Source organism: Talaromyces stipitatus, genomic scaffold (genome assembly GCF_000003125.1).
Source record: "Talaromyces stipitatus ATCC 10500 scf_1105507295555 genomic scaffold, whole genome shotgun sequence".
Taxonomy (NCBI): Eukaryota; Fungi; Ascomycota; class Eurotiomycetes; order Eurotiales; family Trichocomaceae; genus Talaromyces; species Talaromyces stipitatus.
In genome coordinates, this window is record NW_002990116.1 from 2,782,789 (window position 1) to 2,793,895 (window position 11,107).

The 11,107-nt window shown below is 44.5% G+C and overlaps 2 protein-coding genes across 2 annotated transcripts, besides 10 other annotated features; both read right to left on the bottom strand.

Annotated features, from left to right (window-relative positions):
• Positions 1 to 1,950: 1,950 nt before the first annotated feature.
• On the bottom strand, positions 1,951 to 2,989 carry TSTA_121330 (uncharacterized protein; the record flags this gene model as incomplete). The annotated part of the gene is made up of 3 exons (XM_002482337.1): positions 1,951 to 2,561; positions 2,658 to 2,689; positions 2,775 to 2,989. 3 exons carry the CDS (start codon positions 2,987 to 2,989, stop codon positions 1,951 to 1,953), a joined length of 858 nt encoding a protein of 285 aa, XP_002482382.1.
• Positions 2,134 to 2,820: a mobile genetic element.
• Positions 2,798 to 3,274: a mobile genetic element.
• Positions 3,246 to 3,277: a microsatellite.
• Positions 3,278 to 3,587: 310 nt separating this feature from the next.
• Positions 3,588 to 3,607: a microsatellite.
• A 402-nt stretch (positions 3,608 to 4,009) lies between these two features.
• Positions 4,010 to 4,030: a microsatellite.
• Positions 4,031 to 5,545: 1,515 nt separating this feature from the next.
• TSTA_121340 (retrotransposon polyprotein, putative) lies at positions 5,546 to 10,958 on the bottom strand (the record flags this gene model as incomplete). Its single annotated transcript, XM_002482338.1, has 5 exons — positions 5,546 to 5,803; positions 5,883 to 8,354; positions 8,395 to 8,443; positions 8,473 to 8,795; positions 8,967 to 10,958. 5 exons carry the CDS (start codon positions 10,956 to 10,958, stop codon positions 5,546 to 5,548), a joined length of 5,094 nt encoding a protein of 1,697 aa, XP_002482383.1.
• Positions 6,336 to 6,986: a mobile genetic element.
• Positions 6,348 to 9,236: a mobile genetic element.
• Positions 6,537 to 7,058: a mobile genetic element.
• Positions 7,887 to 9,014: a mobile genetic element.
• Positions 9,840 to 10,721: a mobile genetic element.
• Positions 10,959 to 11,107: the final 149 nt, after the last annotated feature.

An 11,107-nucleotide genomic window follows, 5' to 3' on the forward strand; every position in this document is an offset into this window, starting at 1 on the left:
CATCTCTCACGCAGTTAAGACTTGGTTTTCCGACCCTTTTCTCGATATTTCTTCCTTACTTCCACGACGACGTCCTCCAGCCAGCTTAGCACCTCCACGCCGCTCCCTCAGGACTCCGCATGGCCGGAGGCCCATATCTGGGAAACTATGAGTACAATGGACCGCACCGGTTGGCTAGCACAAATACAAAAGGGCAAGACCAGACGTCTTGAATTTGATGAAACTGAGATCGGTATCTGCTGGAGGCGAACCCACTTGGACCAACGGGACGACAAGGATAATTAAGAAGAAAACCGTGAGCCACCCCCTAAGGTAAAACCGCTCATCGATACGTTTCTGGGTGTCTTCGCCGCGCTTTTACCCACATCTTCGAAAAAAAATTGAAGGCGACTGAACTCATTCGCTTTAGAGAGAAATCAGTAATCCACACATCTCAAGAGGATTAAGTCTTTAAAATGACCGAGTCAGGCGGCACTGTAGGCTTCAAAAAGATAGCTTCATCGCTTAAGGATTGGGGTCCTAACCCTTAAATATGGACCAGCTGCTTCCTTACTTACTCGGCAGTCATAGGATATCTTTTTGGTGACAAGTCTGCTAAGGTTATCCCCAACCTGCTCGTGTTTTTAAGGCAGATTCTGAACTTCGATTAGACCTATCATTGGCCGGAAGCAGTACTTCAATTTCCACAAATATATACCGGACAAGGGGAATAGGCATTTTTGATTCCGGGGGAAAAAAAAAAAGAATGAATTTCTGAAATTACGCCACCAGATCCGGCCGGAAAAAGGCTGTAATTCACGCATGTTATCGTCTGAGTCAAGCGCTGTCGATTGAGCCTAGTTTTACTAGGTAAGAGCGTAGTAACGGCTCAGGCGCGAATGTTAACGCCATTGACGGATGTGAAGCTATCTCAGGGGGCTTGATATGTTGTGGTTTTATCACGTGACAAAGCTTTACCCTCTGGCTGTAATCCTTTCCCAGAACAACGTTCCTCCGGCTCCGTTGGCTCAGGAATATCAAATCGGACGTGCTTCTGAATAACATTCTGCTCAGCCGTCACACTCTATCTATAGCCTTATTTCCAGGAACATCTTTGTGGCCTAGAATTCACTATAATGTTACATTGATCAATGATATTCTTATCTATATATACCCGTCGCTTCACCTCCCCCCACCCTATTCGGACTGGGGGTCGGCCCGGGCTCAACGCGCACATGGGCTCAACGCTCAAAATATTCAAATTCTTCAAATTAATGCTTATAAGTCCACCAACGCCATGTAAATTATATAAAAAATCTAGGCACATGAGAAATACATATATGATTTACCTATTACCCGTAGAATCAATGAAAAAACCCAAGTTTTGAGGCTCTCTTGGAGCCTCAGCATCCTCCGCCTCCGGCACCCCAAGTACGTGCTGTTTATAGTAGTAGTAGTAGTATTGATATACCCGCTGTAGCTGGCCGCTGACTAAGAGCCGCTATCCAGGTGTGTGCCTAAGCCTGCAGGCACCAATAGATCCGCGGCCCAGCCACGGGTGGTGCGCCATAGAGGCGCGCCACAGAGAACGGAAGCTAAGGAAACAAGAATAACGGATGCAAACATGTCAAACAAACAAATAAATCAAACATCTTGGTCGGCTAGTGCGCGTACGCCCCGCCTACAAGAATTCCCAAATTCTTTTCAAGTCCTCCGAACTGCACCAGTTCGCTTCAAACCCACATATCCTGTATCCCTTATAAAAATCTGCGTATCTCACCCTTTGCAAATCCGAATTGTACGTCCTCTACATCGCATCCCGTTGGCTGGCTCTGAATCACTTGTTCCAAGGCTTGTATTTGTGTCAATCCTGGTCCTTACTGATAACGACGTCGACCTGGAACGCACGTCATCTACGTGCGTGTTCGTACATGTTCCCACGTCAGTGTCCTTGTCATTTGCAGGCTCCAATTAAGCCACTATTTCTGCGCTTTCATAGGTGCCAACTGCTTCCGGATCTACCTCACACAATTGATCAAGCACTCGCGTGTCAATGATGAACTGCGCGATTGCAATTGCGGCCTTTTTTTCCTTAAGTAATGCTTGCAGATCTGTTGTGCGTCGGAATCCCTTGATTCGTGACCACATGAGACCGCGTTCATTCTCATACAGTGGGCATTCCATGAGGATATGTCGTACTGATTGACCAGATAGGCCATAGGCACAGTATGGTTGTTCTCGCCTGTTAATTCGCCACAGATAATGCGCCAGCCCGATTCGTTCGGTACGCAGCTGTATCAGTATTGACGATGTTGCTTTGCGGAGAAAGGTCCAATATTGGAGTGTGCGCTTGGAAGGCTGAGTGACAAGTTTTTTGGTAGGTTTCCCTGCCTTTTGCTTATCCCACCGTCTCTCCCAGGCATCCTTGGTTGATTGGCGTATTCTGCGTTTTGCAGCTGCTGCGAGTATGGTCCATCCTTCACTTAATAGATCTCCAGGTACGATTTGCCTTCGTGCGCCCATTAGAGCCGCACGTTTTGCAGCCCTGTCTGCAGCTTTATTTCCAGGAACGCCCTCATGGCCTGGAATCTACCTCAGTGTTACATCGATGTCCTCATCCGTACACTTCCTCAGTGAATCGACACAGCCCTGAATGTACGTTTGACCAGAGACCATACGCAGGTTCATGAGAGTTTTAAGCGCGGCTTGGCTATCTGAGAAAATAACTAGTTTCTTGGTTCGTATGTCCTGATCTGCAATTTGAAGCGCAGTTTCGAGCGCGAATTTGATCCCACAGACCTGCACGCTCGTGTAATATAAGACGATGAAATAAGGTTGTAGATAAGAATGTTAGATCGATTGTCGATTGTGATTGGCCACGTTCCCAGGTGACTAGTCCTTCTTCGGTAGCAAGCTCGATTCCATGGCGATCCATGATCTCAAGCAATTCTGTGGCTTGTTCGTCGATTTTGGTGCCAGGGCCACCCCAGGCTGGATGGTGGACGTTCATGTCCCCAAGAACTATATGTGCTGTGGTTCGTGAGCATCCTAGTCGGGTTAGTTCTCGATCTATGTGCGTAAAGGTTGTCGAACGTGGTTCATTATAGATATTGTGGATATAGAGATCGTGCGGTTCAGAATTTGAATTCGAATGTAGGCAACGTTGATAGCGAATATGTAGGATTTGATAGTCAGGCGATATGACAGTGTGAGACCAGCTAGCCGGATCGATGCTTTTATTGACAAATAAGGCCACACGGGCTCTCTTATTGTTATTAGTGTTGTTGTTGTTGTCGTTAGGTTTGGGATAGAGGAGTTAATGTATAAGACTCACAGGCTGGTGCGTTATATTGTTTAGTTCGTTTCTCCATAGTTCCTGAATTGCAATCACAGAGGCGCGGAGAGCTCGGGGATCACGTAAGAATGTGGCTATGACCTCATCCTTGGATTTATGCGTGTTATACTGTATAATCTCATATGGGGACGAGATAGTGATTTTTGAATTTTTGCATGCATGATTCTGATAGGGGTGAGGCCGATAGGGCGTCACCAAGACTTCCAGTGGTCTGTCATAGCCAGTAGGGCTGGGTACGGACAATAAACTTGATTAATAATAATAATAATAATACTGTATAATCTCAAATATTACGCTCATTAGTCGAGAACATCTGGAGACGAGCATGTGTTCATATCTTGTACAGTTTATAGATTATCCTCCTCCTCTTCTTCCTTAATAGGGGCTACGCGTGGTCCTTGACTGGGATGGAAACTATTCAAAAGTTCTGTATAGCCTTCTGAATTAATAGTTGTGTTATCATTAAGTTCACGGTAGCTAGCTGTGCTACTTAGGATGACATTGTTGTCTTCTATTGTCATGTTTATCTGTGGAAGCTGTGATATCTGGGGTAGTGGTATCTCATCCGAATCTTGAGATCGTGTACGTACTTGGCGGTGGGCCTGGATGCGCTGTCTGCGTATCTGTTTAAGGTAGGCTCTTGATCTGGTGACTGGAGCCGTTGATTTTGCCATGTTATTATTATTATTATTATTAATCAAGTTTATTGTCCGTACCCAGCCCTACTGGCTATGACAGACCACTAGAAGCCTTGGTGACACCCTACTGGCCTCACCCCTATCAGAGTCATACATGCAAAATTCAAAAATCACTATCTCGTCCCCATATGGCCGATATGCCAGGGACCTTTGGGCACTCTCCCTAGGCTAATCCTTCCGGAGATCCCTTATAGTTCCAAACCCGTGGGCACACCTAATCAGTACAAACTCTGACTAGCGTGCCCTCACCCCTATTCATCCTCCAATGTGACACCTAGGCCACCTTCCTCCAACGTATCCCACCCCCACGCATCACTAGACTCAGCCCCCCCTAGGAGTATTGGGGGGATACACATTAAGCTACTATACATTTATATATATGCACCCATAGTAACCGGCTGCCGCTTCTGTCCTCTCAAGCTAGATACAATAGTTCCTTATCTTTCCTATTGCTCCACTACCGCCCACTTGTCACGGACCTGGATCCACCTTAGTTCTAACAGCGGTGCGTCGTGATACGTTAGGATAATTGAACCTCGCACAGGTTCCGACCAATGAGATAGTGGAGCGTGATGGATCGTATGTAACGAAGTATCGAACAGTAATGAGACGGTGACTGGGAATAGTAACAAACTAAGATAGAAGAGATCCCCCGTACAGCCTGGTGCCCGTACGAGTTAGAATGCCTTGCTGACTCTCACTGTTGTATTCAAGTGACTTATGTCAAAGAGCTATGAAGAACTAAATACATGATAGTAAAAGAGCGTCCTTATATATCCAGTCCTCCATGTTTTGTATATCCTATATCGTATACCTTTGAAAGGTAGCAAGTATAAGGTATACGATATAATCCAATGATGTATCGTTGTTTTATATACCCTTATCTTATCCAAGATAACGGTATATTAAACATATCTTCACGTGACTTGGTGCGTGTCCCATACCAAAGTATCCACTTTGTGACATACTTCCATCTTGTTTGTAATCGTATGGTTCATACGCTCCAAACACCAAAGTGACCTTTCCTTCTTGGTCATAGTATAATTTAGCGTCATGCAGTTCAACTTCGTAACATCACTCCCCCTCTCTCAGCCTATCGTCCTCGATAGTATAAGTAGAAAGACGCGCCCTCGTTCCCAGCGTGACCCTGCTTTCTTCCGTTGGTAAGTGATGTTTCTGTGTCGTTCCCATAATGCCTCGTTCAAAAGCGAAATCCAAAGCTGATCCTGAACGCCTTAAAGCTGATAAACTTCTTCAACGCATTTCCCAATCTTCCAAAATTCGAAAGGACGGTTTCATTGTCGAGTTTCCTTGCGAATATTGCCGATTCAACGGTTTTGATTGCGTAATGGCTGATAAAAATGAAAAATGTGCTGCTTGCACTCGTCGTGGTCGTCCTTGTGAACGCCGGTTTCATAGTGATAGGGAATGGCAGACCCTTGAGTCTAATCGTCAGAAAAGAAAAGCCGAAATTCGAGAGACCGAAGATAAAATCGAATCGTTGTTTGCAAAATTAAAACGTCTTCGTCGTCTTGAAGAGTCTGATAATGAGCGTGTCGTGAGCATGCGTTCTCACAATCAAAGAGTGTTGGAAATCTTGGATTCCGAAAATCCTCCTTCTGAAGCAGAGGTAGCCGCTGCCGATGCTGAAATTATGAGAGAACAACTGGAATCCCGTGCTCTTGCTGCGACCGTCGAGGAGTTTGACGCGTGGCTCGCCAGTTCTAAACAATTTCCCTCCGGTTCGTTGGATGCCGTCGGCGATACCTCTCTAGAACTTCCTCAGCTCCAACAAGGTCTCAATAGGTTCCCAGGTGCTTTCCTTTGGTGCTGTAGTCCTTCCATTTGACTAGGTAATAGAGCTTTCCGTTTGGTGATTCTTTTTCCGCTAATATGCTTTCAACTTCATAGGTTTCTTGTTCGATAGTGATTTCCTCCTGTGTCTTAGCGTTCTGTGGTGCTGGTTCCAATAATGAGATATGAAAAATTGGATGTACCCTCATAGTGTTGGGTAGTTTCAGTTTGTAGTTGACTTCGCTAACTTTTTCTTCAATTTCGAATGGTCCAATTCGTAGGTGATCGAGTTTGTCGCTTGGTCTGGTAGTTTGAATGTTTTTTCGTGAAAGGTAAACCTTCTCCCCCTTTTTGAAATCAGGTCCCTTCTGATGTTTTTCGTTGTAATATCCCGTCGTAAGTTTGTTTTGATTGATGATTTCCGTGTGAAGATAGAAATATAACGCCTTCATTTGTTGTACTTTTTCTTCTGCTGTAGCGTTGACTGATTCCTTGAACTTTGGTTGTCCCATTAATCGTGGTTCTCGTCCGTAGTTTGCAAAGAATGGTGATACACCGGTTGTCGAATGTTTTGCCGAGTTGTATGCCAGCTGAGCCATAGATAGTAGTTCTGCCCAGTTGTCCTGATGGTGATTCACATAGTGCCGTAGATATTGTATCAATGTCTGGTTTGTCCTTTCTGTTTGTCCATTTGTCTGTGGGTGGAATGCTGTTGATAGTCGTTGTTCTCCTCCCATAAGGTCCATCATTGATTTCCATAGTTTTGATGCGAATGTGGGTCCTCTGTCTGAGATAATGATCTCCGGTATTCCATGGTGTTGAAACACTCCGTCTATTAGTTCTTCTGCTAGTTCTTCAGCGTTGGTTCCTTCGGTTGTTGGTATGAAGTGTGCGTATTTCGTCATTCTATCCACTATTACTAGAATAGCATCACATCCTCGTGATTCTGGTAGTTTGACAATGTGGTCCATCGTAATCCATTGCCATGGGTAATCTGGTGCTTTGATTTCCTGTAGTAACCCGTATGGTTGGTGTCTGCTGATCTTGTTTTTCTGACATGCGTCGCATTCCTTGATATAGGTTTCGATGTCTTTCATCATTCGTGGCCAGTAGTAATTCCTGGTGATTCGTTCCATTGTGTTGAGTTGTCCTGGATGACCACTAGTTAAAGTGTCATGGTTGAGTCGAATGATTTCGTTTCTTAGTGATTTCGGTATATAGATTAAACCATGCCAAAATACTAATCCTGTCTCTGTTGCTGTAACTTTGTCGTCTTCGTTTTCGATCAAAGACTGAATTAAATCGTCCTTGGCCGTTTCTTCAACAATTTTGTCTTGTAATTCTGAATCTGTTGTTGTTTCTGCCGTTGCTGCGAGTGTAGCCACTTGTGGATTATACTCCAAGTGTCCTTCTTTGTTTAGTCGTAGCAATGCCGGTTCGGGTTTCTTAATCCCTTCTTCGTGATCTGGTCGTCTGCTGAGAGCGTCTGCTCTTTCGTTTTCCTTGCCTTTGCAGTGTTCGATAGTAAACCAGTAATTTCCTAGTAGTTCTGACCATCTGGCTTGTCTTCTTGTCAATACCTTTGTTGTCGTGAAGTAGGTAAGGTTCTTGTAATCCATAATGATTCGTATCGGAAATGTTGCTCCTTCGAGATATACTCTCCAATGCCGAAGTGCTGACACTATAGCCAACAGTTCCTTATCGTGTATCTCGTAATTGAGTTCTGCGTCGATGAGCTTTCTTGAGTAGTATGCAACTGGTCTGGGTCTTCCATCTGTTCCTGGTTGAGTCATGGTTGCTCCAATTGCAAAGTCTGATGCGTCTGTTTCCAATGTTGTTGGTAATTCGGGGTCATGTTGTGCCAAAATAGGTGCCTTTGTGAGTCGTTTCTTGGCTTCTTCAAATGCTTTTTGTTGTTCTTCGTTCCATTCATATGGTATTTCCTTTTTCAGTAACTTGAACATCGGTGTCATGATTTTTGCGTAGTTTTCAATATATCGTCGATAATAGTTGATCAATCCAATGAATGACTGTAGTTCCTTAAGGTTCCTTGGTTGAGGCCAATCCTTGATTGCCTGAACTTTCTCTTTTTCTATCTGTATTCCTTCTTGTGTGATCCTGTGTCCCAAGAAGTCAGTTTCTTGTACATGGAATTCGCACTTTTTTAGTTTCACTTGTAGTTTTGCCGTTTTTAGTTGTTCGAGTACTAATTTCACGTGTTTCACATGTTCTTCCATGCTGTTAGAGAATATTAAAATGTCATCCAAGTAAGCGATGGTGAAGTCGTGCAAATATGGTGAGATCACATTGTTGATGTATCTCTGGAATGTTGCCGGTGCGTTGGTGAGTCCAAATGGCATGACCAAATATTCGAAATGTCCAAACTTGGTCTTGAATGCTGTTTTCCATTCTTCTCCTTCCTTGATCCTGAGGCGATTATACGCGTCGGTGATATCAAGTTTAGTGAACCATTTCTTATTTCGAACTTTATCTTGTATCTCTGTGATCAGTGGTAAGAGGTAACTGTCCTTAACCGTAATGTTGTTGAGTTGCCGAAAATCAACACACATTCTCAAATCTGTTGTTCCTTTCTTTTTGACGAATAATACTGGGTATCCTGCCGGTGATGTCGATGGTCATATGTACCCTTTTTCTAGATTTTCTTCGATGTATTTCTTCAGAGCTTCTTCTTCATTTCCCGACACTGGGTAAATCTTCTGAGGTACTGGCTCTTTTCCTTCCTTGAGTGGAATAGTATGATCCCATTCATTGTGGTCTGGTAAGGCCTGGTATGTTCCGTCGAACAAATCTCTGAACTGTTCGTATTCTGTTGGTAACGCAACGTTCGTACTGCTTGCGAGTTGTCGTTCCTTCGCCGCTTTTTCTAAAAGTTCCCTGAACATTTCTTGCTCTTCATGCAGCGTAATCTCTTCCGTGACTTCAGCGATGACCCTACCCTTGGTCTCATCCTGTTAAGGAGTATCTATTGCTTCCTGAATGTCGATCTCCTGGCTCTCTGTCGTCTCAGAGGCTTTGATAGTCCGGGTTGTTCCGCATCTACATCTCGTCAGATGTAGGTGTCCTTTATCCCATTGGATCTCTGGGTTGTGCTTTCTCAACCATGGTATTCCTAGGATTACGTCATCTCTTCCTAGTTTCGCAATATCAAAGTTGATCATCTCGAGGTGTCCATCAATGCTCATGGCTAACCACCCTGTTTCGTCGGTGATTCCTTCTTCTGACAGTTTCTCCCCATTGAGCCCTATCAATGGTATCGGTGTAGGTTTCTTTCGTCCTAGTATCTGCAGTTTCTCTTGCGTCCTTGGGTCCATATAGTTCCCTGTCGCTCCTGAATCAATCATGATTCGTACGTCACTTCCTAAGATATTGGCCGTTATCTTGAAGTGTCGTCCGTGTGCGGTGGCTTTCAAGTCTTTTACTTTTCCGATTCGTTCGATTTCTTCTTTTCGTAGTGTAGTCCACTCGTGCATTAACTGCTTTATGTTGTTTTCAATCTTTCGCTGTCTCGTAGCGTTACTGTCTTCTTCTGGACTTTCCTCATCGTTCCTTAGCGGTACTAGTGTTCGTTGTCTTCGCTTCGGTCCTTCAGGCTTTTGGGCCTCATTCGTGTCCCCAGTCCCTGCCGACTGCTTCGCTGTATTGGGCATAGCGGTATTGTCAGTTTTCGCCAAACTGATCCTTGAGGGTCCTTCGTTGTCCCTTCTTAGCCATTTGCAGTTTTCTGGCTTTATCTCTTGGTGTGGTCTCGGAAAATATCCACTCCCTTGCTTTGCATCCAGATGCACACTACACCAATCGTCATTACAGAAGATAAATGCAATGGATCCATGCCCTGGATGTTTCGGGTCTTTGTATAGCACTTGACAATCTGATCCGCATGGGTTTCCTAGTGCTTTAATCTCTTCCCATTCGTCGTTAGTGGGGATTTCTGTTTCTGGCCGTTCTTGAGCGTCCTGGTACTGGCTCTTAGGCTCGTCATCGATTTCTGGATAATCGTCAACCCTGTTGTTTTCGTTTCCTACCTCTTCGTAGTCTGCTGCATGCATTGTTGTGAGGTGGAGGTTCATTTCGCTTTCTGTTCCGCTAAAGCTGCTGCATATATCTCTATCGTTCTGATAGTCGTTTACGCCATAGTCGTTATCCCATTCGGCGTATCTTTCTTGGTCTTCTTCGTTAGAACCGTTTTCTTGCGTTGCTTTGATCTGTCTTTCTTTTCTTGGGCTTCTGCATTCTTTTGCGTAGTGTCCCGTCTTGTTGCAGTTGTAGCACTTGACTGTGGTCTTGTCGAACCTAACTTTCTTCTTTTCATAGGTTTTTGCTTCTACGGTTGCATCGAGTTCCATGGGCATTGGTCCATATGGATCATGTCGTCTCTGCCCATGATTGCCTGACCTATGTCGTCGTTGATTTGCTGGTAGCGCCGTCCCATGGCGTCTCCATCCTTGTATTTCTTGTCGTTTTTGCTTGATTTCGTACAGCTTGTCGTCGATCTTGACAGCTTGTTCAATAAATTCGTCAATATTGTCTGGTCGATCCATCTTGATGAGTTCTACTTGAACGTCTTCCTTTAGCATGTTTTCAAACATTGCAATGAGTACGTCGTCACTATAGTCGAGTATCATAGCGATTTGTTTGAACTTGATTGCTAGTTGTCGTGCAGATCCTGTTTGTCGTAGTTGTCGTAGTTGCCTTTCTGCATTTCTTGCCTCGTCGATATTGCCAAACGCGAGTTGAAACTTTTCTTTGAATGTCTTGAAGGATCCCAATATTTCCTTAGTGTGGTCGCTCCAATCCTTCTTTTCACTGTTGTAGTATTCCCTAAGCACTGGTTCAATCCATTGAAACGCTTCTCCAGTGAGGCATGTTGCCACAAAGACCACCTTGGATTCTTTGGTTCCGAGTGATACTGCATTGATTGCCACATGCATGTCCATTTGCGTGAGGAAATTCTTAAGTTCTGATCGTTTGCCGTCGAAGATTTGAGGTTTGGGTGTCTTGGGTTGTTTTGCTGCCAATTGTGCTTCGAGTTCTTGGATTCTCAACTGAAGTCTAGCCACGTCACTGTTTCCTCCAACAGTACTGCTAGTTGGTGTTGTGGTGTTTCCTGCCATTGTTAATTTCTCAATTGGGTAATACTTTCCTTATCTGGCAATTTTCTTTCAATAGTACTTGAGCCCTAAAGTATCACGGAGTCAAGACGATAGCTCTTTTGTCACGGACCTGGATCCACCTTAGTTCTAACAGCGGTGCGTCGTGATAC